Source organism: Sus scrofa, chromosome 3 (assembly GCF_054392235.1).
Source record: "Sus scrofa isolate SSC_HxYL_T2T_F1_AM1 chromosome 3, Sscrofa_HxYL_maternal_Yorkshire_Landrace_v2.0, whole genome shotgun sequence".
Taxonomy (NCBI): domain Eukaryota; kingdom Metazoa; phylum Chordata; class Mammalia; order Artiodactyla; family Suidae; genus Sus; species Sus scrofa.
The window spans coordinates 59,539,640-59,567,049 of record NC_139385.1 but is presented as its reverse complement, the minus strand read 5'-3'; the positions used below and the strand labels follow the sequence as shown (position 1 = coordinate 59,567,049).

Genomic DNA, 27,410 nt, shown 5'->3' with positions numbered 1-27,410 from the left:
TCTGTATGTCTTTGGAAAAATGTCTGTTCAGGCCCTGTGCTCATTTTTTTTTCTCGTGCCCGTTTTTTAATCAGATTGGTTTATTTGCTGTTGAGTTGTATGAATTCTTTTACATTTTACATTTTTGATATTAACCCTGTATTAGATATGTGATTTGCAAATATCTTCTCACATTCCATAGATTGCCTTTTCATTTTTTATTGTTTCTTTTGCTGGGCAAAAGCTTTTCAGTTTGACGTAGTGCCACTTCTTGAATTTTGCTTTTGTTGCTTGTGCTTTTTGTGTTATATACAAAAAAAAAAATAATAATTTGCCAGGACCGATGTCAAGTTGCTTTTCTTTTATGTTTTCTTCTAAGAGTTTTATAGTTTCAGGTCTTAACATGTCTAAGTCCTTAATCCATTTCGAGTTAATTTTTGTGAGTGGTATAGGATAGGGGTCCAATTTCATTCTTTTGCACCTAGAGTCATGTTTTATGTCCTCTGTTTTATGAAGCATTATTTAGAAGTGATAAGCGAGGCTTTTAATATTGGTCACGTATCAAGTGGTTACACTCAGGCTTTTGCTGGGGGTTACATTGTGCTTGAGAATTTACAATGCCCCTTTTAAACTCTTTCTCTGAAAGCTGGGCACATGTAATACCATGAGGAGCCACACGATGGCAGAAGTGGTGCTTTGAAAACGTGTGGATTCAGGCACCTGCTCTGAACCTTTGTCCCATAAGAAAAGAAGAAAGTGTAGCCTTTAACAGAAGGAGCCTCCAAATACCCATCACCCACCTGAAAAGAAACATTACAAATGCAGCTGAATCTCAGTACACTTTCCTGTTCTGCTGATTTTCCCTCCTCCTGCCTTTCCTCTGGGAGGAAACCCCCTCCATTCGGTGTTTTCGTCCTCACTCATCTTTACCCTTTTATTACATGCTTGTGTATTCTTAACAGTGTGTGCGGTTGTTGTAGGTTTTACGGTGTGTGCTTTTTGCTACTGTGCAGGTGCTGCTTTCACTCAGTGTTGTTTCTGCGCTTGATTCCTGGGTGTTCAGGCAGCCTGAGTGAGGGACGCCCCTTTTGTAGGTGTTAGTGCTCCCCCAACGGGCTCAGGCTCCTTTACGGCCACTTTACAGTCCCGGAGCTGGGGGCACGTGTCCGCATTCAGGCCCCTGCTGCTGTTCGACAACGCACTTGGTCTCAAGAGAACCTGTTTTCATTAGAATCATTTGCCTTTTCCCTGAACTCTTGGAACCAAGTCCTCACATGCACCCTGAGGGGAAGGGGCAGCCGCCGAGGAGTCCGGGAATCCAGAGGTGATGGCAGAGGTCAGCAGGGAGCTCTTGTGAAATAGTATCTGCCTGGGGCACCGCCAGGTCATCGCCGAGGGGGGGCTGGGTGCCGCCTGAAATGGGAGCAGAGTCCCCCGCGTGTCTGAGGGTCTCTAAGGTGGAGGCTGGGCTGGAGGTCAGCCTGCGGACAAGAGGACTGGGAAGCCCCAACCCTCCCTGTCCAGTGACTTCAGCCAGGAGCGGGCATTTAGAGAAGAAAGAGCCGGCTGTGTGATGGCGATGGCGCAAGGCTGCGATGATCAGAGCTCAGGTCCGGGGAGAGAATGGCAGTCAGGACGGATGAGAACAGCCATCTTCAGGTTCAAGAGCAGCTGCCGCCCTGGGAATGGGTGGGGCGCCCCAAGATCTCTGTGAACCGTTGCTCCTTGAGGTGAAGGGTGGGGACAGGGTCCCTCGGAACTTTATCAGGTGGGAGCACCATCTCCAGAGCCTGTGTGTAAGGCTGCAGGACAGCACTTGGACCCTGCCCCTCGGATGCTGGGACCCTTGTTTGAAGTTCAAAACTCACTGTAAATAGGCCTGACCTGCAATCCAGGCACAGTTGAGGTGGACAGCTTGGTTTCCATGGGAAGGTGTGAAAGTAGAATCTGATCCTGCCCATATGTTACCTGCTATCCCCTCCGCGCAAACGCTCGGAAACTCTGTGTGAGGGGCTGCCAGCCCAGGACTCTCAGTGCCCAGGGCAGGGAGTGGGGGGGCTCTCTTTCCTCACTGTCCCTGTGTCAGTGAGTAAACCCTGGTTAAAAGACCTTTGCCCAGAGCCCCAGGATTTAATTTCACGCTGTGGTGACAATTTCAATGAACATAAGCATCAGTTTGCTGCGGCTGGCTCCTAGCCGTCAGCCCAGCCATTTTAAAAGTCAAAGGGCAAGAATTGTTTTAGAGAACTTTTTTTTTTCCTGTTCACTTCCTTTTAACCTCAGATTCATCAAATACAGGATTCCTCCTACACCATTAGGTGTTTCCTGTCTTGTCAACCTTACTCATTTCCAGGCTCCTTTTACTTGTCACCAGGCTGTGCTATTCTTTTAAAAGCTCTCCTTAAAAAAGCAAGCTCTCTTATTTACATTTTCCTATAAGAACAAGTCATAGTCAGTGTTGAGCCTTTTGTGTTCACTGTGGCTATAGTCAATCTGAATTTTATTCATTAGACCTCTATTCTGTTTTTTTTTTTTTTTTTTTGCTATTTCTTGGGCCGCTCCCGTGGCATATGGAGGTTCCCAGGCTAGGGGTCTAATCGGAGCTGTGGCCGCCAGCCTACGCCAGAGCCACAGCAACGCGGGATCCAAGCCATGTCTGCAACCTACACCACAGCTCACGGCAACACCGGATCGTTAACCCACTGAGCAAGGGCAGGGACCGAACCCGCAACCTCATGGTTCCTAGTCGGATTCGTTAACCACTGCGCCACGACGGGAACTCCTCTATTCTGTTTTTTTGTTTGTTTTGTCTTTTTAGGGCTGCACCCATGGCATGTGGAAATTCCCAGGCTAGGGGTCAAATTGGAGCTGCAGCTACCAGCCTACACCACAGTGACAGCAATGCTGGATCCCCTACCCACCAAGCAAGGCCGGGGCTTGAACCTGCATCCTCATGGATAGTAGTTGGGTTTGTTACTACTGAGTCATGATGAGAACTCCAAGCATCTATTCTGTTTTGATGCCTACAGTTAAAAATAAAGATGGGTGCTTGTTTCTCTGTGTTTTTTCTCCTGTCATGACAAAAATGTAAGAATTAGACACTAGGAATCTTGATTGTATATGTTTCTATTTCTACAAACTTTACAAACTTCTTTTGCCTTTTTTGTTTGTTTGTTTGTTTTTTAGGGCTGTGCTATGGCATATGGAGGTTCCTGGGCTAGGGGTTGAATCAGAGCTACAACTACCGGCCTGCGTCACAGACACAGCCATGCAAGATCTGAACCTCGTCTTCAACCTCCACCACAGCTCACAGCAACACCAGATCCTTAACCCAGTGAGTGAGGCCGGGGATTCAAACCCACGTTCTCATGGATACTGGTTGGGTTGGTGACCCGCTGAACCACAATGGGAACTCCCTAAACTTTTCTGCATCTTATGTCTCAGTGGGATCTTAGAGTTCTGTACAAAAGGTATGTGTAAATGTTCTAAACTATTCCTATTAATTTTTGAAGGGGCAGGATATTCAAAGTCAGAAGGTATAAATCAATGCCTTGTAGAAAAGCTGTCTTCTGTTGCTGTTCCTGGCCTCAAGCTCCCGATGTTACCAGTTTTCTGTGGATCATTCCAGAGAAAGAGATAGATCCGTCACTTGATTTTTTTTTTCCCTTTTATTTTACGTTTCATCACTGAGTAAATCTAGTGTGGTAAAAAAATTAGTCATTTTTCCCTGTTTTCATTAAGACTGTACTTTGTGATGGCTGCCTGTGAGAAGCTGTGCTTCACTGGGGCAGTGTAGCCAGCCCTGCATCCCCCCCTGCATCCCAAGTGAAGAGTGAGACCCAGGCCCCTTTCTTGGGGGATACCTAATTATGGGAGTTGATAATACAGGTCCTTCCAGGGAGGGGAATGTATTAATTCCTTAACTCTCAGTGTAAACTGGATTTCAGACCTGTTTTTTGTGCTGTTGTCCTTGAGGGAATTCTGGGGAGGAAGAAGCTGACTCAGAGGGAAATTGCCAGAACTGGAACCACAAACCAACCCTCGGCTCCCAGCAGCCTGTGTGGGACGTGGGGACTTGTGTTGAGAGGGGCAGAATCACACCCTCTGCTGCACCAGGGTCCTAGGAGCTGGGTGACAAGGACATGCCCCTGTTATCTGTCCTCCGTTCTTCAAACACTCACCCACACCCCACAAACCAAGCCTTCCCCCGACTAGCTTCACCCCGTGTTTTGACATGCAGGAAGCATGCCACCTCCCTGCACACCTTTGGGGACCGTGTCCCCACTCAAGGGACGCCCAGAGTGGCGGTTGTGGGTGTAGAAAATCGCTGAGTGAGGGCTGGTAGGAGAACCCGCCTTCCTTTACATTATGAATTTTTGAGTAACATTTCACGGGGACGGGGGCGGAGGAAGACACTTCCTTCCTTTCTAAAGAGGATAGAGAGAGAGTAGAGCATTGGAGGGAGGCCCTGGCTCTGCCTTGAGAACTGTGCCTTTTTTTTTTTTTTTTTTTTTTTTTTTGGTTTGTTTTAAGGAAAACCCCCGAAGAGCTCCTGATGACCAGGCACTTGTTTAAACCGGCAGCCGCGTGTGGAGCGTGGATGAATTTCCTGGCAAATAGAGCAGGGTAGAGCCCTTCTCCAGTCATGACCTTAGTGGAGCTTTCGAGCCCACTTTTGATTCAGAATGATGCTGTGCGGGAGCCAGTGTGATTACTCATAACAGCTGGGTTCTGCTTATTGGTCAACACGTGAGCCCAGGTTCCCCCCCACCCCCCAGGTGCAGGGCGCCGAGATAAGCGCGCTGCCGAGGGAGGAGGAGGCCGCCGGGGAAGCAGGAAGCGGCGCCGGCCGCCGCCCCGGGCCTCTCCGTGGGCCAGGTGTGCGCCAGGGGCCGTCCCTAGCCCTGGTGGCCACACGCTAGCGCCGAGTTCCGAGGGTCCGATCGAGGGTCGGGAGCATGGCGGCCTTGCAGCTGAAAGAGCTCTCGCAGTCCGGGCTCTACCGCAGGAGGCGGGACCGGCCCGACAGCCTGGGGCTTGGCGGGCTGGGGCTGCGGGAGGAGGCGCTCAGGTGAGTGGAGCCCGCGGGCACGGCGGGGCTGGGACCCTGAGCTTCCCGGAACCTGACGTCCTGCGGGCAGCTCCCCGGACGGGCAGCCTGGCCAAGTCTGTACGTTTAAAACTGCCAGCAGCTGATTTTCCCTTAATCAAAAGATGCCCTGGTGGGACTCAACTGGGACGCAGCTCTAAGGGATCTTCCTTCGCTTTTGGGGGTGACGGTGGCTGGTGGTGTTTGGGGGTGGGGGCAGGAGCATCTTTGTTATGGAAATGGATCTCACAAAGGAAGGCAGAGCAGCTTCCCAAGGTAACCTGGCAGGGAAGGACTTCAGAAGTTTGGAGCCTTTCTAACTGAAGAGGTTGGGGTTTACCGTTTCCAAAGTTAATTTGCCTAAAATGAAACAATTGTAGTTTTCGTTACAGCTGTTGAGGTTTGGTGTTTTTTTTTTTTTTTTTTTTTAAATTTGAGGTTCTGAGAAGTCCCTGTGCCTTTAAGCTATTGGTTAAACTGCAGTGGCGGGTGTGGGGACCCTTCCCTGTTACCTGTGCTGGGGGCACGTTGGAGCCTGTGTGGGCCCCTGATTCCCAAGTTTGTCCCACTGAGATGGTGCAAGGAATGTGTCTGTGGCATACTCTTGCTCTTTCGCCTATAAATTCATTTTTAGGGTTTATTTTAAATCATCTATTTGAATTTAACAGGGAAGATGTTGACAAGGAGGCACTTTAAACTTGCACATGTCTGCACGTTTACTACAGGAACTGTACCGTGGGACAGAGACATTTCTTTGAAAATTCTCAACTCTTTCCTGCTGTTTGACAAGAACAGTAGCGTTAAAGGCCTGGTATTGATACCAGCGTTATTAGAATTTCTCCCCCTCATAGTCACCTGTCCCTCGGCTACACTCGGTGTATCAGCTCTGACTTGACTGGGTTAAAGAGAATTAAAGCTCCGTGTTTGCTTTCTTGTGCGTTGTGAGCTTTGCATTCTTGAGCTTTAGTGGGAATGCTGGGCCCCCTTGCTGCCCAGGTGGGTGGGTGGGATCGACCCCTGAAACCGACTCCAGTCTGCTCTCAATCCAAGAGTGAAAAGTTACCAAAGACAAGTTTTAACGTCAGATGTGGAGTCCGGAGTAATTTTTAAAAATATATGTAATAGGATGTTTGGGACCAGCCATTTTTGCGTATTTTCAGACAGTAGCAGAAGTGCCTGTGGACAAGCCTGTGTCTGCCCCAGAAGGTGGGTATTTCTGCAGTCTCAATGGGCTTTGAAACAGCTGGATTGATTTCTTCCGTGTGGAGTTTAAATTCCAGGTGGAGCGTCTCATTCCTCAGGAATATCACTTGTTCCGGGGGTTAAGGTGACTTACCTTCCTATTGTCCTGGCATATCGATCCCTTGGCAATAGAAGGGACTTAGGCTTGTTGTGCCCAGTACAGAGAAGAGGACTGTGGGCTCTGCCAGGAAGAGGGTACTTTGTATCAATTTGAAGGGGTAGGGTCTTCCTAGTTTTCAGGAGAGCTATTTCTAGTATGAAATCAGGTTCCTCAGCTAAGGGAGCCAGCAGATGGGGACTTGGAGATCAGATGCATGTAGCTAGGGCCACGGGGTCAAGCAGGTAACCTTGATGACCTCAGGTGGCCCCTCTTTACAATGAGGATGAAAATCACCACTGTCATCAAGCACCATTTATTATCTCATAAAACCGACTTAGGGACCAGGGCATCACTGTCCCAAGTGGAGCCCTCTGTGTGCCATGGCCACGCAGCATCGGGCACCTGCTGTGCGCTGAGAAGAGGCTGGAAGGGATGGGACTCAGGCCGTCCAGTACCCCTGGGTCTGCACACCTAGATGCAGGAGCAGTGGTCACAGCAGGTGTTCCTCCCACGGGCCGTCCCCCGGCTGAGTCCCCATGACATCAGACACACCTCCTGCTGCCCAGCGTCACGCACTCACACTGACTCCTCCTCACCGGCACTGTGTTCTGGCGAGTTTACAGATTCTAGCAGAAAACATCCCGAGATGACGGTTGTGCTCACGTTTCTCTTGGGTTTTCACTGAAAACTGCCCTGACACAGAAGATAAGTGTTTAAGGAGCACACGAGAGTCATGAAAATGCTTCCAGCTTCAAACCTGAAACTGTGAAACAGATGCTCATGTGAAGCCGGCCTCTGTGAAAGGCACCGGCCATCTTGGTTTGGTTTTGCTGTAATAAACACAGCCTGGAGCTCATCCTCCTTGTGCTCAGCCCCTCGCTCTGCACTTGTGTGCTTGGTCTCTGGCTTTCTCACCACAGGGGTGTCCCCTGGGGCCTTGTCTTAGCTTCAGTTCCAGAATGTGTCCTGATGCTTGGCTGGACCCTGATGAGCCTGAGACGCACCTGGAGGGCACCTTCCTTGGTGAAGGTGATCATGTGGGCTGTGTGCAGATGGGTGGCATCACCTCCCTGGGGACCAGACAGCCTGACCTTCCCACCGCAGCCATAGCCTCCTTCATGGAAGCTGTCACCCTTCGCACCCATGGACTTAGAGAATGTCCCTCACCCCTTCAAGGGCTGGACCTCTTCTTCCCGAGGTGCATGGTGCCCAGAAACCCCACCTGTGACACTCATACCTGTGTCCTTGGCTGTTCTCTCTTGAGTCGGGGGGCTGGGGGCCCAAACGTGGTGTTTTTTAAGGAAACCTAAACTATCCACACACCCCCCCCAAAGTTCTCAAAGTCACCTTGGCTCAGCCCCAGACACACGAGATCTGTAAGTAACTACCTGGGGACACCTCAGATGCTGTGTCTTTGCTGCCTGGGCAGAAAGGTAGTTGACGTGACCCTGAGGCCTTGTCTGCCTGTTTCTGGCTGGCCCACGAGCTTAGGATGGATTTGATATTTTTCAAATGGTTGAGGAAAAAATGAAAAGACTTATTTCATGACATAGGACACTTAAACCCAGTGCCTTAAAAAAGTGTTACCGGCACAGAGTGTACTCATTTGTCACCATGGCCCCAGGTGGGCTCCCACGTGGTGACCGAGCCATGCTGTGGGCACAGATGGGTGGCTCCCTGGGCTCAGACAAGGGACCCTGGGCCTTTCCCTCTGTCTTTGCCTCTGCCTCCACCCCACCCCTTACCTCCCCATTGTGCTTATCACATCTGGGAGAAGCGAGTGTGCATCAGATGCGGCCTCTGGGTTTGTGGCCCTCAGTGGGGTCCAGGGGCGGAAACCTGCTGTGTGTGCCTGCTGCATGCAGCCCAGTGGAGAGGGCTGGCCGACCAGGAGTTGCTAAGAAAGACCACCTTTCGGTGCTGGTTGTTACGTAGCCTTGGAGGCCCTGCCTTTTTCGGTGATTAGCACCCACTTCAAGCAGTACCCTTGTCAGCCCTTGTTGGCTGGGCTGTGGGGGAACCTGCTGGGCCCACAGAGAGCAGAAGGCCCTGAGGCCGTGGAAGGGCCCCTCCCCACCTGGCTCAGCGTCAGGTGGGTGGGCCCTGAGCCCTTCAAACCCATCTGCTGTTGCCGATCACCTTGGATGAACAACCAGCCTTTGTATTTCAGTTTTATAAATATAGACTGTTAGGAGTTCCCCTCATGGCTCAGTGGTTAATGAACCTGACTAGGAACCAGGAGGATGTGGGTTCGATCCCCGGCCTTGTTCAGTGGGATCAGTGTTGCCATGAGCTGTTGGTGTAGGTCGCAGACGCAGTTCGGATCCCATGTGGCTGTGGCTGTGGTGTAGGCCAGTGGCTACAGCTCCAATTTGACCCCTAGCCTGGGAACTTCCACATGCTGCGGGTGTGGCCCTAAAAAGCAAAAAAAAAAAAAGGGAAATATAGACCTGTTAGACAGTTAGGAAGAGAAGACTGCAGCTTTGCCCTTTAACCTTCCCCACAGTGAGCACATCTAGTAACATATGTTTCTTCTCTTTGGTACAGGGAAGTGTGAGTTGGGCTGTGTTGCTCTTTGAAAGGTGGTAGTGCTTTTGATCCCTGAGAAACAGCAGCGAGCGATGGCTTCAAGCAAGGCCTTAATTCTCTGCTTGGGAATTGAACCTTCGGCAGCCTGGATAAAAAACAGAAATCCCAGCAACTAGACTAACTAGAGGCTAGAAGCAAAACTGCCTTGATTCTTGTTCCCTTGTTGAAAGCAAGAATATTTCATGGAGGCAAAGACTGTGAAAAACAGTATAAGGTTTACGTATTTATTTATTTTGGTTTTTTCCAGGGCCGCCCCCCTGCATATGGAGGTTCCCAGGCTAGGGGTCGAATCGGAGCTATAGCTACCAGCCTACACCACAGCTCACAGCTATGCTGGATCTTTAACTCACTGAACAAGGCCAGGAATCATGGATACTAGTTGGGTTCGTTACTGCTGAGCCACAATGGGAACTCCCCAGAGAGGTGATTTAAATCACTTAAATAGGACTTTTTCTGGTTCTTTTTCTTCCTTTGGCCAATCGTCTTGTTTCATTTCTCACACCTGACACAGGACCCTCCCCAGTATGCATGTGCAAAGGTAGATTCCAGAGCAAAGATGCTGGGATGGTATCAGGACTTATTATGGCCTGGTGCCCCCTCCCTTTCAGACCCGTAGGAGTCTTACTGAGCATGTGTAATTGGGGAGGTCGCCTTGATCCCAGGAGTGATCGAATGGTCATCTTTCACTCTGGCAGAGCTCGCTTCTGCCATTAACTTTCTCCTTGAAGCATCAAAGAGAAGTGAGGCCCAAGTTACTCAGCCTGACAAGTCCCAGCGGTTCTCAGCCCAGGGGCCCAGCTACCTGCTCCCTCACTTTGTCATGTGTGTTTAAGGGTGTAATTCACATACACACACAAACACACACAAATACTATTCAGCCCCAAGAGAGGAGGCCAGCGTGCTGGTCCTCACACTGAGGATGGACCCCGGCAGCATTGTGCCAAGCGAAGTGAGCCGGACAGAGGAAGCCACGCCATGTTTGTTCTCTGATCTGCGGAATCTCAAAACAGTAGGATGGAGGCTCCAGAGGTGGGCCTCCCTGGGCCTGGTGCCCGCCACGCCAAAGGATTGAAACTACACTGGCTTCAGGTGCCTCTTTTAGTCCAGGTTGCACTCCTTTGCTGTCCTTGCCCGACGGGCCGGCACCACCCAGGGACGGTCTCCTGAAGCGTGGATCACGACACGACCGTCTGGCTCCTTGGTAGCTCCTGGGCTTCTCTTCTAAGGGGATTGCTTTCCTGCCATCACCTAAAGTATTTCCACACAGTTGGGGATGTGCTGAAATCAAAAGGCGTGTTCATGGAGTTGCCATTGTGGCTCAGTAGATTATGAACCCAACTAGTACCCATGAGGATATGGGTTTGATCCCTGGCCTTGCTCAGTAAGCTATAGATCCCATGTTGTTGCGGCTGTGGTGTAGGCTGGCAGCTGCAGCTCTGATTCGACCCCTAGCCTGGGAACCTCCATATGCGGCAGGTGTGGTTGTAAAAAGAAAAAAAAAAAAAAATAGTGTTTGTGCTTAAAATTAGCACGTTGAAGGGGTAGTGGCTGAGGCCCCTGCTCTGTCTGTGTCTGAGCTTCTCAGAGATGCTTGGGAGTGAACCTCAGCCCCAGAAAGTCAGTTTGTAAATCTGCTATCATCACCCATATAATTTCTAAATGATTTACTCTGACAACTAAATGCCAAGATTGTAATAATTATAATTGCTTTCCTATTGGTTAAGGAAAAAAAAAAACAACTTGAAGTATCAGGTACTATCACTTATAAAAACAACAAAAAATCAGTAGACTAAAATATGTGCTTTACCCAGGTTATTTTGGATAGAAGCTATCGAAATGCAACAGTTCTACTTATTTTCTGTATGTTTCTATATCCTGGAAGCTCAGCCACTTAACTCTGTGTCTGTGTAACCCAGTGGCCATTCTATGATTAAAACAATCTTTAGACATGAATAGCCTCTACAGAAAAATCTGCTTTTAGAAGTAATCATGAAATAGGTTCCCCACATGTCAAGCAGTGGTCACATTCACTTCCTGAATCTGCTGTAACAAGCACACATACCGGGACGCTTCAAATGACAGAGACCTACTGCCTGGCATTTCTGAAGACCCCAGGCCAGAAATCATGAGTGCACTTGCTCCCTGTGATATAGCTGTGGGGGCCCCATCCTGCCCCCTCCTTCTCTGCTGTCTGTCCCCACCGACGGGTTGGGCTCTGGCTCAGGGCAACTCCCTGCCTGGCCTGGTGGACAAATGGCTGTGTCCCCACCTTGGCTGTGTCCTCGAATTGCTTTGTCCACATGTGGCTATGTCCCTCTTAGCTATGTCCCCCCCAGCTGTGTCCTCCCTGCCCCTAGCTGTGTCCCCTCCGCTGTGTCCCCCCCTTGGCTGTGTCCCCCCCGGGCTGTGTCCCTGTGTAGCTGTGTCCCCCCCTCAGCTGTTGCCCCCCCAGCTGTTGCCACCCCAGCTGTGTCCCCAAATGGCTATGTCCACGTTCGGCTGTATCCCTCTCGGCTATGTTCCCCCCTCAGCTGTGTCCCCCCGGGCTCTGTTCCTGTGTGACTATGTCCTTGCTGGGCTGTGTCCCCATGGGGCTACGTCCCCATGTGACTCTGTCCTCCCCCGGCTGTCCCCCCCCCCCAGCATCGTCCTTTGTGTGTCTTTTCCCTCCTCTTCCTAGAAGGATACCAGCTGTGTGGGAGGAGGACCCACCCTGCTCCAGTGTGGGCTCAACTTGTACTTTAATTTCATCAGCAAAGACTCTATTTCCAAGTAAGGTCATGTTCAGGGTCAGGACTAAAGCATATCTTTTTGGGGGCAGAATTCCACCCAGAGCAGTGGTTTTTTTCCCTGCAGTTGTGTGTGAAGATTAGGGATAAAGTCAGTGTGCAGTTTTTTAAGAAATAGCTTTGAGGTGAAACTAATGAGCCTCAGTAGGTGCTCAGTTGAAGGTGCAGCTGGGTCAGTTTTGACACCACATGCAGTGACACTCTCGCCACAGTCAAGGTCTTGGGCGTTCTCGTCCCGAAGTCCTCTCCTGTATCTGTAACCCTCCACCTACTGTTGATCACTCTGGATGGGTTTTCCCTTTTAGAGTTGTGTATAAATGGAATCATCCAGTAATGATTTTCCGTGCTTTAACTCAGCACAGTTATTTTAAGGTTCGTCCGTGTCGCAGGAGTCCGTATTATTCATTTTACTGCTGAGTCGGCTTCCATTACTGTGTTGGTAGCCCACTGAGTGGTGTCCAGCTCTCGGCCATTTCGGGTGAAGCTGCGTGAACATTCTAGTACAAGTCCTGTGCTTTTGTTTTTTGGGCTGGGGCGGCTGGGTTGTTGGGTGGGTCCACACTGAATTTGGGGGGAAATGGCTAAACTGCTTTCCAAAGAGGCTATACTGCTTTCTGTTCCTGAAGCAGTGGTTGAAGTGTCCATGCTTTCCCACATCCTCAGCAACACTTGGTAAATTTCCTCCAGCTCTAGCCATGGGGGCAGCGGTACTGATACCTCCTTGTGGCTTTATTTGTGTTTCCCTGATAACTCATGAAGTTGAGTATCATTTCACGTGGTCATTTGTAGTCTTTATATCTTCTCTGGCAACATGTCTCTTGGGGTTTTTGCCCACTTTGTATTGAGTTGTTTCTTACATTACTTAGTTGAAACAATGCTTTATGTATTCTAGACACAAGTCCATGGTCAGAGATGTATTTTGCAAGTGTCTCCTCCCTGTCTGTGGCTTCTGTTTCTCATTTTTATAAATGTCTTTTTTTTTTTTTTTTTTTTGCTCTTTAGGGCCACACTGCAGCATATGGAGATTCCCAGGCTAGGGGTCGAATCAGAGCTACAGCTGCTGGCCTACACCAGATCCAAGCCATGTCTGCGGCCTACACCACAGTTCATTGCAACACAGATCCTTAACGTGAGGCCAGGGATCAAACCAACATCTTCATGGATGCTAGTCAGACCCATTTCCCCTGTGTCACGACGGGAACTCCAATATAAAGATCTTTTGAAAAGTGAGGATTCTTAAAAATTTTGGGCTTGTTGATCTTTTTCTCTTACATAAAGTTTGTGCTTTTTGTGTCCTCTTTAGGATGTCTTTCCCAAACCCACATAAATAAGATTATTAATAAATATGTTCTGTATAAGCAGAAACTCATTATTTTTTATACCAGCTTGGCCCCACTTGCCGTTTATTGCTTTCCTGGCTGTGGGGAGTCCTCAGAGGGATCCTGTAGGTCGCAGAGCAGAGGAAGGACCTTGGAGGCTCATGATTGGGGATTTGGGGTGTGTACCTGCGAGTCTCATGTTCAGAGAGCCCGGGCTGTTTACCCATGTGTTTCATGTTCACAGAATCTGGGCTGTGTACCTGCATGTCTCATGTTCGGAGAACCCGGGCTGTGTACCGTGTATCTCATGTTCACAGTATGAGCTTTTAACCACACTTAAGCTTCACTTAGATTTTAGGGTCAGATTTCTTACCTGGAAGGTCTGAATACACTTGATGGTATCTTGCAAGTTGAAAATTTACTAGGGATGGAAGTTCCCCTGTGGTGCAGCTGGCTAAGGATCCAGCATGGCTGCAGCTATAGTGCAAGTCACAACTGTAGCACAGGATCAGTCCCTGGCCTGGGAACTTCTACATGCCACCAGGTACAGCCCAAAAAAATGATTTACCAAGAGTAACCTCCTATGATGCCTGTTGAAAAAAATGGGAGTTTTTTAGCCTCATGGGTAATTCATAGATATTTGCCAGAGAAAATATCTCACTTAAAAAGCTAAAAATATTGCATTTTTGTGTCATAATGAACATATTAAGATTAAAATTAAACATTATAAAAGTATCCAGCTTTTTATCTTAGCTAAAATATTGTCCTTCTGCCCCAGCAAATAAGATTTGCGGGAGCCAGACAGTGGCAGGAAGCTGCCATGAATCAGGGCACATTGGATGTCTGCTCGTGTCTGAGTTCTCAGTTCTAACAGAGAATTTCTTGGGATGGAACTGAAATTCTGCAGTGTTTTGGAAAATTTCAATAACATTTCCCGGTGCAAGAAAAAATATTCTTTGTTTCACAGTAAAAACTAGTGTCATTCTTGGAAGTATTGGAGATACACGACATTACGGGTATTTTAAGCAATGAGGTCTTAGTATGGACAGTTGAAAAGATCAGAAGTTTTCCTGGATCTGGAATCATTCCTTGGGTGACTCAGCAAATGCCTTCATCATGGATTCGGCCCCAATACCAGCTGTTTGAGCACACATCGTCGTTTTGGCTCTTTGTGGTTTAACGTCATGCTCTATCTAAAGACTGTATTGTCAGATTGTCAGTCTTCAGCACTAAGTGTTTGAGGTTCAGTCTGCATTTGCTCAGGTCCCGCCACAGTCCAGGGGAATAGGATGTGAAGTTGGTTAAAACACTGATTATCTGCTGGAGGAGCAAGCGCGTTAATGTCTATCACTGAGAAACAAACCACCCAGCGCTTGGCCACAGTGGGAGTTGGCAGACTTTCTATAAAGGCCCAGATGAAGTTTTAGGCTTTGCAGGCTCTCTGTCTGGGTCACAGCTCCTTGGCTGTGGTTGTTGTGTGAATGTATAGCTGAACTTTATAAAAGCAACAGGAGCCAGGTCTGACCTGTGGGCATGGTTTGCTGGCTGCAGGCCTGGAACCAGCCCATGTGTGATCTCGTTGCTGTGGGTCAGGAATCCTGGCTCGGCTCAGTTGAGCGCCTCGGGCTGAAGGCCTTTGAGTCAGAGCTATGTCTTTCCAAGGCTGGAATGGGGCCCATGGTCCCAGAGGGGAGGGTGAGAGCCACCATGCATATATAACCTCATCCCAGAATGACCCCCCCCCACCCCGCCCAACAGTTGTTTGCACTGGGAGCCAGTCCGTCCACCATCCAGCCCACACCAGGGACTGCACACACATTCTGTACTGTTGGTCAGAATGTTCATGACACCTGCATGACACCTGTTAGAAGACAGTGAGGCCGAGGGGATAGGTGTAAGGCGTTCTCTTGGGGCACAGCAGGTTAAGATCTGACGTGCCCCACTGAGCAGCCTGGGTTGCTGCTGTGGTGTGGGTTTGATCCCTGGCCTGGGAGCTTCCCTGTGCTGCAGATGCAGCCAAAAAATAACTAAATGAAATAAAGCAACAACAACAAAGGACAGGTGTCGGGACCACACTGTGCGGGAGGGAGATTGGGTGCAACTCTGAAGAGGAGGAAAAGTAGGACAAGCTGAGGTTTACAGGGAAGGAGCAATGAGGGTCAGAGGATTGAAAATTACTGAGGAGAGCCTCAGGGGAGGGGGGCGTTTCTGGCTGAACCGACCTCCCAGGATTCCTGCTGAAGACAGGCCAGGACAATCAGACATCCCCTGGGCAGGGGGAGATCAGATATGGGGGGGGGGGTTCTGGCCAAGCTGGTGGAGCAGGATTCTTGTGGAACCTGAGTGAGCAGAATGAACAAGGACACACAAAAGTCAGGGGCTGTCAGAGAGTTCAGCACCTGGAGGTGGGGGTCCTGGGGTGGGGGTCCCGGGGGGTGGGGCCTCCCGAGGAGCAGCAGTCAGCTCAGGGCACAGAGCAAGAGCTCTGCTAGAGTCAGCCTGGCTTCCTGGGCTCAGTCCTGGCTCTGGCTCTGTGGTCATGGCCCTGGGGACCCTCCCATGAGCACTGGGCTTCCTTCTGTCCTGCTTCCCCATTTCTAGTTCCACTTGTTACTTTACAGCCAGGCTGGGGCGAATGTTTGCTAAATAAAATCGGGATCCAGGAAAGACGCTGACATGTGCAGACAGGACTTCCTTGAACTCATGGCTGCTTCCCTTGTTCGACTCTCCTCGGCCCAGTGGGTGAGGGCCGGTGGGCTGGGCCTGGGAGCTCACATCACTGCCACGGTGCCTGCGTCTCCGCTCCTGAGCTGTCGGGGACATGGCTGTGCGGGACCATTCCTGGGGGATCCCCTTGTTCTCCATTGACGTGGGGTCCACATGAAAGGTCCTCAGCACCGGGTCACTGGGTTGCAGGAGGAAATGAAGGTCCTGGACCTTGCTGTTAGCCCTGTGTCCCCAGGACCTGCCACACATCCTGATGCAGAGCTGTTTCCCCTCTGTAGCAGCAGCCTCAGTTCAGTGGGCCCTGCACCCTCTGACTCCAGCACCCTCCACCGAGCCGGCCACCCCTGACCCAATTTGGGCCACTCCCAGACTGATTTCTGGGTGGATGAGTGATTTTGCACATTTCTGTCCTGCACCGTCGGCTTCTTCCTAGTTACCTCGGGGCCGTCTTTTCTTGATTTTTCTGTCACCCCCCTTATTACGACTCTTTGAAACCTCTCCCGTCATCACTTTTTTTCACCACCCCTGCTTTCCTGACACCACCAAAGCTTAGTGGTGAAAGATTTCTCTCTAGCCCCTCATATTTGTTTAAATAAACTTCTGGGGGTACTTTCAGATCTGCAGAGATGTTAGGAGCTGTGCAGTCGTCCCTCCTTTAGGTCTGTGTGACCACTTCGATCTGGCCCCTGCTTCCCGTGTCCCCGACTACCTCCCTGGGTCTGGCCAGCCTCAGGGCTCCTCCACCAACGCCTTTCCCCTTTCCTGCTGCCTCGTGACAATGAGCCCAGAAACGCTGTGACTTGGCTTTCGCCTCACCTGTCCCTCGCTGAGTCCTTGCAGCCCAGCCTTTGACCCACATCACCACATCGGTCTGGGTTCTCGGGTGGTGGTTGGGGCAGGGGGTGGACAACAGACTGGCTAACTGAGCAGATGAATTTTGTTGGGAAGTGTTCCAGTTGCTCACAGCACTGGCAGAAATGGGCAGATTGAAGAGCCAGGCAGAAGGCTGGGAGACCCCCAGGCCCAGGCTCCCAAGCTGAACCGAAGTGTCCTGGCAGGTCCTGGTGTGGCTGCCCAAGCTGCCTCCTGTCCCCTAAAGATGCCTCGCTAGCAGGGGGTCCTGCAGGGACTTTCCGGGTAGCATAGTAACGTCAGGAGGGAAGCCCCACAGTCCAAAGTCCTTGGGTCTAGACAGTTTGCTCCTGGTCAGGCAGGGCCGGACCTTAGGGCACAGCAAAGCCTGTGGGCTCCCTTCTCTGCCTTTTCAGCTGTAAGGGCGCAGGAGGAAACACAGGTGTCTCCAGAGAACCTGAGTGAGGCTGGCCGAGAAGCAGCTGCCACAAGTGCCTGAGCCCAGGTGTGTGAAGCCCAGGTGCCTGTGCCCAGGTAAGGTACCTGATCCCCGTTGCGGTACCCAAGCACCAGTGCAGCCAGGGGACTGAGGACCACTGCTTAGGTGTCCAGTCTTACATGGGCTATCAGACAGGAAGGGAGGTAACCTGGCTCGTGCAAGGCTGGTCATGTAACCAGCTCCCCTTGGGCATCTACACCTGCGTGGCAAGTGTACAGACTGGCTTCTGGGTGAGGAGATGCTGCCGCTGCCACCTGAGCCTTTACAACACGGTCCTCCTGATGGCTCCTAGGCCCAGGTGGTAGCTGCAGAGGTGCTCCTCTGTCCCCACCCCCTCCTAAAGGCTGTCACCCACCTATATGACTCAGTGTTTTTACCGTGATGGCAATGTAAGATTCAGATTTTGCCCTTTTGAGCAGTTCTTGTTTTTCTGTCCCTTCCCTTTTGCCAACATCTTACTCTCAGTAATTGCTTTACTGGGTTTTTTTATTTATCCTTTAAATACAGAATTATTTCCTTTATCTGAAAGCATAAAACCATCTCTTGAAATAATTGTGGTCACTTGTCCCTGGTGGTTTAGAGACTTGTTATCTGTGGAAGAGTCGAAATGATTAGTGCTCTTCATGGACATTTGATGGAGCCTCACGACTCGACCCTGGAGGTCAGATCACTCTCACCTTCCCAGTCCACATGGTTTTACCCAATATTCATCTTCTGATTTGCTCTCCCAGTAGATCTGAACTCTTTGAAAACAGTTATTTTGTTCTGTTTTCCCAGCTTAGTCATGTGACCTGGGCCAAGTTTGTTTGGCTGGCATTTTTCCTCCTATTTATGTCATGAGAGGATTGTGCTGTGTCGTGCTTTGCTGTGCTGGGTGAAAGGTGTGGACGCAGGACCCGGCAGGTGGGCAGCTGGCCTGTGCACGTTGCCTCCTGCAGGAAACCCGGCGTCAGCTCTGTTTAGAGAGGATTAGAGCCACGGGTCAGGAAGGTTTATGGGTCCTTTTATGTTATTTAAGTAATTAAATGTGAAAGACACAGCACACGCACATCTGTCTCCTGAGCCCTGGAGTGTCCCCTCCCATGTGGCTCGCACACTTCCTTGGAGGTGGAGGTTCAGGGCCCACAGGATGGGTGGTGGCAGGGAGGGGGCCACGGGCCACCGTCACACACACTCAGCTTGCAGGCACCCTTGAGTTCATTCCCTCTGCATTTAGTAGAGTGGGGACTGAGAGCGAGGGGCCGGTGAGGAAGGAGAAGAGGCAGTGAGACAGAGTTTGCCTGTTAGAGCTCATTTTGTGGCAGACATTGTTGGCGTCCAGGGATTACAGGTTAGGTTTTGCGTGATACCCTCAGAAGGTGGGAAAGTTTGGTCCCCAGACTGTGCCCTCAGTTACAGGCCACCGTGAGTTTTCTGAAGCCTGGGGCTGTGTGGGAAAATGCATCCTTCCCAGTTCTGGATGCAGATCCAGGAGTCTCAGCTGCCGTGTGAACACCAAGCCTCTTACTGGGTGGACCCTAGGGTCTGAGGATAGCCAGTCAGGGGGTCCAGCCTTGTGTATTGACCTGAGTCCATCCCATCAGGAGAGGAAATCCACACAGTAATGAGAACAAGGACGGTTTACCATAAAGGAGTTAATGGCTCTAACGGGGTTGGATGAGGAGGGGAGGAGCAGCGCCCACCCCACCCAGGGCGCCCCCTGGTGGCTGGGAGCCCAGCGCCCAGCCCTCCTGCGCCCCAGAGACCACGTGACACTGGGTTGCTGCTTCAGAGGGCCGAGGTCCCAGGACCCAGCGGACCACCCTCCTGCAGACCGAGGGCTGCCTCTTCCCGAGAAAAGCAGGGATGTCAGCTGTGCTAAAATAAACATGAAAACATGTTCTGAGTTTAAAACAGCACACCTCGCAGTGAGACACATTGATTAAACTTTGAAAAGATTGTTTTCACTTGAGTGAAACCTTTCTCTCTGTCCCCTGTACTGGAATTCTCATGGTTTTCTTTATCTTATCCTGAGGAGTAGACCTCAGGATTAGCTCAGTCACAAAATCAGGCGCCAGCTTCCTCCTCCAGCGCAGCTGAAGGTCAGCTTTCGGGGAGCTGGCCGGGCTGAGTCAGAACTAAAATAAGAATCCGATGGAGAGTCAGGCTGGTGCCAGTGGCCACCACGGCCGAGTAAGGGCTCGTGGACACGCTACAGCAATGTCCCTGCAAACTGGGCTTTCTCTGAAGTCAGCACACTTAGCAAAATCACTGCCCTTCTCTGAAAGACAAGGCCTTCTTGGGTCTGTCTGCTTTGGTCAGGACACCACGGATCCCATCAAACAGATGTTGGGTGAGACTATGGCTCATAGTAGGGCAGTGGCTGGATAGTGGGGAGACCACTGCAGGGGCGTTTTCCCCTGGATACGGTAAACAGGCAGAGGAAAACTGCTCCACCTCTGAGAGAGAATTCCAGGAATGTTCTTTAGGTTGTGCAAACCTGCTTGTTTGAGCCACCAGGGACCTAGTGGAGGGCACCCAGGAGCCAGAGTTCAGATTTCAGCGATGACACTGCAGGGAGGTTTCTTCACCGGGGGGCGAGGCCAGGCTGAGGTCCCTTAGCTGGAGTCATCCAGTCTCCGAGGGGAGGGGGTCCACTCTCCAGTTGGTGATCCTGACCCTAGAGGGCTGGTCTGACCGATTTTGCTAAGCGTGCTGACTTAGAGAAAGCCCTGGTGTGGAGGCTGTTTCCAGGCAGGGCCGGGTGTCCCTCTGCACAGCTCCCTGCTTGGGACCCTAAAGTGCAGGGCAGCATAGGCTGCAATCTTGGAGGAGCTGGGCGAGCTCCAAGTGGGCCAGGACTGTCGCCGTCCAGGGCTCAGGAGTGTTTGATCACCGCCACCAGAGACGATTGTAAACAATCGACAGCCCCTGGTCTTATTTTAAACCTGTGTGTGTGTGTGTGTGTGTGTGTGTGTGTATGTGTGTGTGTGTAGACTTTAACAAAATAGAGATCGGTGTTAAGGGCTGTCTCTAGGCGGCATTGGTATTGTGATTCTTCTCGGCCATGTACCCATTTTCTGTAATCTGCATCCAGGTTGCACTGCCGGTGGAGGGGGAGTCCAGCCTTCCAGCCCTCATCCCTACATGTCCGTATGCGGGGCTGCCCGCTCGCAGATCATTTGCCAGTTTTCTACTGTTAACAATTTTGCCTTTTGCTCCTGTCGATGGAAATGATCAATAAATAAGCTATACTTGGCGTAGAAAAGTGTTCTTTGAGCCACATTGAGGCCTGCAGCCAGAAGACAGGCTCTCAGATCACTCTAAGGTACCGCTCATGAGGAGCAGCGTTTTCAGCACAGTTTCATGTCTTATCCGAACAAAGAACCTCGAACCGGTCAGGGATCTGCTCCTTTAGGTTTCAAAAGGCAGAAGGACACAGCGAGTCAGCATAGCCTGGTCTGGAGCCTGGGAAGGGAGTCTTGTCATCGGAGGAGGACCAGGACGGAGTCCTGGGAGTCTTTGTTTTTAACACAGACCTTCTTTACTTCTGGTCAGTGGCCCTTTTCTGTAAAAAAGCAGATAGACTAGGTGTGTTTGGCCACAAACAAGCTGTTGTCAGCACAGAACTTGGGCTACATCATGTAGGAGCCGAAATGACTCCCTGAACCTCCTGTCGGTTCCCCGTTCTGTTGCTGCCCAGCCTAGGCCTGTGTCCTTCTCTCAGGATGTGGGGTGTGGCCGTTGCTATGGAGACAGTGTGTGTTTGGGATGGGGGTGTCAGCAGCCTATGGACCTGCCTGCCCTGGGGAGAGGGTGCTGTCCCCTGACCCCACCTGTTCTGTCTGGGCTCTGTCCTCCACACTTGGGGCCTCTGTGGCTGGTGATGTTGGAAAACCTTCCTAGAGATCCTCTGGAGAGGGACTGCCGAGAACTAGGCCATGAGGGCGTGTTACACGGGTTAAGTCTGAGTGACCGGACTGGCCCTTTGTGGGACTTGTGTTCCCAAGTGGAGCACAACCGCTTGCCGTCCCCCCCCCCCCCAAGGACTCGTGAACCAAGCCAGACGGTTTCCTTCACACACAGGACACCCTCCTGATCTTTTACAGGAAATACTGTATTTTAATGTCGGCTTTAGGACTAAAAGTGCACCTGCTGAATTTTTCCAATCTGGGATTGCATTCCACTCCTTTTCCTTGGGAAGGACATGAACACACAGAGTCCTCACATCAAAGGCGGTGACGGTCAGGTCAAACAGCCTTTGTCCCCACTGCCCCCTTCACTGCCACGGACACTGCCCCCTCATCACGGCCACACTGGTTTAGGTGTTTGGGTGAGGTCTGGGAGCAGGGATGACGTGGGGATGTCATTTAAGTCCAGCCTTTTCCTCCAGTTGGATGCAGCATCCTCGTCCTTGGCTGGGTCCCAGCTCTTCCTCCCTTTGGGTCACGGAGCCCAGGAGGCCCTTCTCGCCCAGTCAGGACCTGGGACAGCAGTTCACACAGCGGCTGGTTTTAGTTTGGTTGGGGAAGGTGTGCACCCACCTTTCCCTGGCCCTTGGTGGAGGAGTTTTCTCCTGCTCTGTGACTGCCCAGGGGGCCAGGCCAGGCCAGGCCAGCTGCAGCGCCTTGCTCTGTCCTGTGGGAGGGAACAGTGCATTCATGCTGGAAATGGGGACATGGGAAGGAACTTTCCAACCTCATTATCTTCCCTTGCCTGTTGAGAGGAAAATCAGAATGAATTTTCCATTTAAGTAAAATAGAGAAGGCGTGAGAACAGTCCATTTGCTATGTCGTCTCCGTGGGCGGGAGCAGTTCCGTGTCTTCATCTGGTGGTGGTTCCATGCGTGTGCGTGTGATAACACAGACCTGCCGCAGAGCACTCCTGTCAGTTCCCTGTCTGGGGTGTACCTAAGATGTAATCATCGGGAAACTGTGAAGGGTTTGACAGACTTCCACGGCCTTTAACTTCCTGGGACTATAGTCATTGCAAAGGAAAAAGTTAAAAGTGTGGTTGCCAACCTTTCAGTCTGTTTAACTCTCTGGCAGGTGAGAGGCTTCACTGTGTCCTTTGTTCAGGATCCACCAGCCTCTCCCTGTTCTACTTTTCTGTGTAGCACAGATGGACTGGTCATCATGGAGGAGATAAGATCAGTGGTGACGTTTTCATTTTATTTTTTATTTTATTTTTTAGGGCCGCCTGTACAGCATATGGAAGTTTCCAGGCTAGGGGTCAATTTGGAGCTATAGCTGACAGTCTACACCACAGCCACAGAAATGCAGGATCTGAGCTGTGTCTGCAACCTACACCACAGCTCATGGCAATGCTGGATCCCTAACCCACAGAGCAAGGCCAGGGAGGGAACCCGCATCCTCATGGATCCTAGTTGGGTTTGTTATTGCCAAGCCACGACTGGAACTGCCTGGTGATGTTTCCAGATGTGCCGGTGGGCAGCTGGTCTGCTCTTCTCACTTTCCTAGTTTTCTAAATCAAGTAGGTGGATCATAGGCCCCTTTGGCTACTCAATAAGTAACTGTCTGAGCACAGTGAGGCTCCTGCTCCTGCAGAGGTGTCTGGGTGTGCCAAGCAGCGGAAAGGAGGTCCAGGCACCCGGACACTAAACTGATGTGAAGGGGTGTCTGGATTTTGGAGGTGGCACACTGGTGCCAGGGGGCCTGGGGCGTGAGCAGCTGGGACCCTTCTATTCCCAGGGCACAGCGTCTGGTTTCCACGTTGCTCTGTCAGGACGTGGAGGCGGCCGGCATGGGGTGAGCAGGAGCCAGCCCAGCCTGCAGCGTGTCCTTGGTCATGATAAAAACCAGGGAACACTGGCTCGCTGCCACCGCTACAGGCTTGCTGGGGGCCAAACACGAGTCATACACGCCAGCCCTTTCCTTTCCCTCTTGTGCCTATTCCCCTGCTGTGCTGTCACCAGACTGTCACCATGTATAGCGAGCAGGCAGAAATAAAAGTCAGGTGGGGCTCAGCACCGACGCCCCCGCATGTGCCAGCCTGTGGGCGTGTTTTGCAGGCTCCCAGAGGGAGTTCGGGCTGTTTACAGCCGCCCACGGGGGGGAGGGCGGCAGCGCAGCCGGCTCGCGCCTGTGGAATGTTCTCTCACTGCCAGAGATCCGGTCGCGGAGGAGGCCTGCCCTGCCCTGAGCTCTTAATGTGAAGGGGCAGGAGCGACCCTGGAGCCAGGCTGCGTGACGGGTAGGGACCGGGAGCCGCTTGGGGCCTGTCCCCCTCTGTCCCTCGCTTCCCTCAGGCTCCACACCCGATGGCGCTCCCGGGCCCACGCCCCGCCATCATCCCCGAGGATGAAGAGGTCCCCCAGGCAGCCCGGAATGGGGTCCACCGGGCTCCTGGCGGCGAGGACGAGAGGGCTGTGTCCAGGCCACAGCGCAGGCACAGCGACCTCAAGGTCTACAAGGAGTTTTGCGACTTTTATGCGAAATTGTGAGTGTCCCTCCGCTGCCCCGCTTCATCCCTGCGAGGTCGCATCCTTAAGGTTTGACCCCCAAACTTTAGCAGGGGCTTCCCGGTGTGGGGGGCGGGGAGGGGGCAGCACTGCCTCCAGGGGAGGGGCGGCGTCCTCAGGGGCTCCTGACCTGGGGGTCTCCATGCTGAGGTTCGAGCCCAGGGAGAGCGAGGGTGGATCCAAGCGGACCCTGGTCAGATCCTGGCGGCCGTGCTCTGCGCTTTTGCCGCAGATGCTGCTTCTCTTTAGGACCGGTGATGAGCTCTGTGTAATTACGCTGCAACCGGAATGCTCCGTTAACTTTTGAGATGCTGTGGGGGGGTTACATTTCTGCATTTTAGTGCTAGAAGATGTGTTTCACGTATGCTGATAAACGAGACACCTGAACCGGGGGGCTCAACAATGTCAGGTCTCCTGTGAGTGGCTGATTTGTGGCGGGTCGGCCACAAGAATTAGGATTGGACAGTTAGGGCGACTCTTATGTCCCCTGAGGTACGCGTTTCCTGACGAGAGCCTCCTTTTCTGAAAAATTAGCCCATTAGTTATAACTAGCCAAGTGAGCTATGGTGCCTGACATCCAGAAAGTAGCTTCTGCAGTTCCCGCTGTGGCTCGGTGGTAAGGACCCCAACTAGCATCCATGAGGACATGGGTTTGATCCCTGGCGTTGCTCAGTGGGTTAAGGATCCAGCCTTGCTGTGGCTGTGGTGTAGGCTACAGCTCTGGTTAAACCCCTAAGCTGAGAACTTCCATATGTCTCAGGTATAGCCCTAAAAAGCCAAAAAAAAAAAAACCTTTAAAAAAGGGTAGAAAGTAGCTCCTCCTCATATTGAATATGACAGTGGCTGTAGGAGGAGCACAGAGGTCACTGCGTTGGCCAGTTTACCGTCTGGGGTGTTAGGAATGGGGGAGGCTTGCATGTGGGGTGGGGTGTGTGGGAATCTCCTGTGTCTTCCACTCAGTTTGGCTGTAAACCTGAGACTGCTCTAAATACTGTCCGTTTTAAGAAAATACCCAGTGCCAGAGGGTCAAAGACGAGAGGAAGAGAGACATAAACAATTCAACAGACATTGACAGAACATTGTAGATCAACTATAGTGGAAAAAATTAAAATCTTAGAAAAAAAATCAAGAGGTTGGTGAGATTATTATTATTATTATTATTTTTTTTGCTGTTTCCTCTCATCTTCTGATTCCTTTCTTTTCCTACTTGTTATTAAAAGGAATACTTCTTCAAAAATACCTAATACCTTTATCTCTGAAACTAGTTTATTTTTCTTGTCTGTTGAGAAAAACTATATGCTTGTTTTTATAATGTCTTCCTATTTTCTAGCTCTTTTAGTATTTGAAATTGAATGTAGACAGTCTATAATATAATGAGTATAAATAGGCCAATGATAGACATTTTGATCTTGGGACCCCTGTACATTCTTAAATGGCTCAACAGTAACAAACCCAGCTGGTGTCCATGAGGACGAGGGTTTGATCCCTGGCCTCGCTCAGTGAGTTAAGGATCTGGCGTTGCCATGAGCTGTGGTGTAGGTCGCAGACATGGCTCGGATCTTGTGTAGCTGTGGTGTAGGCTGACAGCTGTAGCTCCGAATCAACCCCTAGCCTGGGAAACTCCATATGCCGCAGGAGCAGCCCTAAAAAGGAAGAAAAAAAAAAAAAAAAGCAGCAACCCCCCCCCCACCAAAACTGAGGTCCCCAAATAGCTTTTGTTTTACCAGCATTTACTCTATTAAAAAAATTAAACCTAGGAGCTCCCATTGTGGCTCATTGGTAACAAACCTGACTAGTATCCATGAGGATGTGGGTTTGATCCTGGGCCCCTGCTCAGTGAGTTAAGGATCTGGCGCTGTGAGCCTTGGTGGAGGTTGCAGATATGGCTTGGATCTGGTGTGGCTGTGGTGTAGGCTGGCAGCTGCAGCTCCGATTCAGTCCCTAGCCTGGGAACTTTCATATGCCGCAGGTATAGCCCTCAAAAGAAAAAAAGAAAAGAAAATGAGAAAAAATTTAAGTATTTATTAGTTCATTTAAAATAACAGTGGAATTCCCTTGGTGGCTCAGCAGGTTAAGGATCTGCCAGTGCTGTGACATTGTCACTGCTGTGTTCCATCCCTGGTCAGGGAATTTCCACATGCTGTGGGCATGGCCAAAAAATTAAAATAATAATAAGCTCATTACACATTACTATTATTAATAAATATTTTAATGGAAAATAAGTGTTTCCAAAATGACAGACACTTGGTCGGAAAACTGGCGTTATATTACATTTTTGCAAATCTTACTATTGTCTGACTTAATAAGACTTTTAGGCCTGCTTTCAGCCTGTTTTCAGCCTACCGTTGTTTTACCTGAAATATATAAAGAAAAGGTGGCCTCCCACAGAGATGTGGGAAAAGGATGACCTTTCCACTCCCAAGAGGGTCCCTGATCTAGGAAATAGTGAGTCAAAATGTTATGGATTTCTTCTTTTATGGCCCTCCTGGGGTGTCTATTAAAATTTGGTGAGTTTTTTGAGGGGGTTTTTAATGAATAATGGGCTTTATATTTGAGTAGCATCTTCTGGTTTCCAAAGTGGTTTTACACTTTCTTATTTCATCTTCAAAACAGAGCTAAGCATATGGGGCCAACTGTGGCCTGGCCACACTTCTTTGGGGGACATCTGTGGATTTTGGTCCCCCCTTTGGAGAAGGAGGGCACGAACCTTTCCAGAGCTTCACTAAAACTGCCACAGCTCATCTGGCGTCTGGCAAAGCCAGGCGGAGAAGGGCGTTTATGGACTTCTCTCCCTCATCCGCAGGGATTTGCAATGGCAAAGTAGAAAATTTGATTGATTTATTTATTTAAATGAAGCAAACACCATTTGAATTTTTAATTTTCATTAATTTAATTTTTATTTTACCTATTTTGTTGCTTTTTAGGGCCGCACCGACAACATATGGAAGTTCCTGGGCAATCAGAGTAGCAGCTGCCAGCCTACACCATAGCCACGGCAACGTGGAATCCAAGCCGAATCTGTGACCACAGCCACGGCAATGCCAGATCCTTAACCCACTGAGCAAGGCCAGGGATCGAACCTGCGCCCTCATGGATACTAGTTAGGCTTGTTACTACTTCACCACGATGGGAACTCCTAGAAAATGGGATTTAATCCGAGACAGGTTTGCCCAGCTGTGAGGCTGCCTCCCTCCAGCTTTGGTGAGTTTCGGTTGAGTCCTGCTTGGCGTGGGCTTGGAAACAGGGTCTTTGTCATAGTTACTCAAAGCTGCTCTGAGACCTTTGGGGAAGCGGGCAAGTCTGTTTCCTGTTGGGGAGGGTGGGGTGACACACACTCTGAGGGGGCCCAGCAGGAGGACGTTGGCTGTCACTTCACCAGGAGGGTGATTTGGTGTCTGGGTGGGCACAGGCTGCCTGGGACCTGCCACAGCCTGTGCTCTGGATGGGCCTCTGAATGTCTGAAAAGAAACTTGCAAATTCCGGGCTGGCTGGGCCAGGCCTGCTGTGCCAGAGGATCTTCTCCACCTGCAGGCGTTCAGGGACAAGCTGGCTCTTTGTGTGAGCTCCACAGTAAGTGGTTGTGGGACGAGAGGCCGGACTGGATGCTCGGCCTCCAGGCTGCATGAGGTTGGATGGAGTGTGGCCCTCAGTTAAATGCCCCTGAGTGTCTAGGGTCATGGAGAATTCCAGCCAGGGGTCTTGTCTTCGTTCCTCTTTCCTGGTGTGTCCTTGTCATGGCCTCTGGAGCCCATGACATGCCATTAT

General features: G+C 50.8%; 1 protein-coding gene across 24 annotated transcripts in view; it reads left to right on the top strand.

Annotated features, from left to right (window-relative positions):
* Positions 1-27,410, top strand: part of LIMS1 (LIM zinc finger domain containing 1) — a 97,142-nt gene that overhangs the window by 46,687 nt on the left and 23,045 nt on the right. For 6 of the 24 annotated variants that reach the window (XM_005662319.4, XM_085015535.1, XM_005662317.4 and 3 more), the window contains exon 1: positions 23,333-23,623. The exons of 10 other annotated variants lie outside the window; for them this stretch is intronic. In XM_005662319.4, the coding sequence (XP_005662376.1) occupies positions 23,445-23,623 (179 nt within the window). In that variant the 5' untranslated portion in view covers positions 23,333-23,444. Of the gene's footprint in view, positions 1-4,798; positions 5,051-17,102; positions 17,221-23,332; positions 23,624-27,410 lie in introns of those variants that run through there. 8 more of the 24 variants (XM_085015547.1, XM_085015545.1, XM_085015546.1 and 5 more) reach the window with 2 other exon arrangements.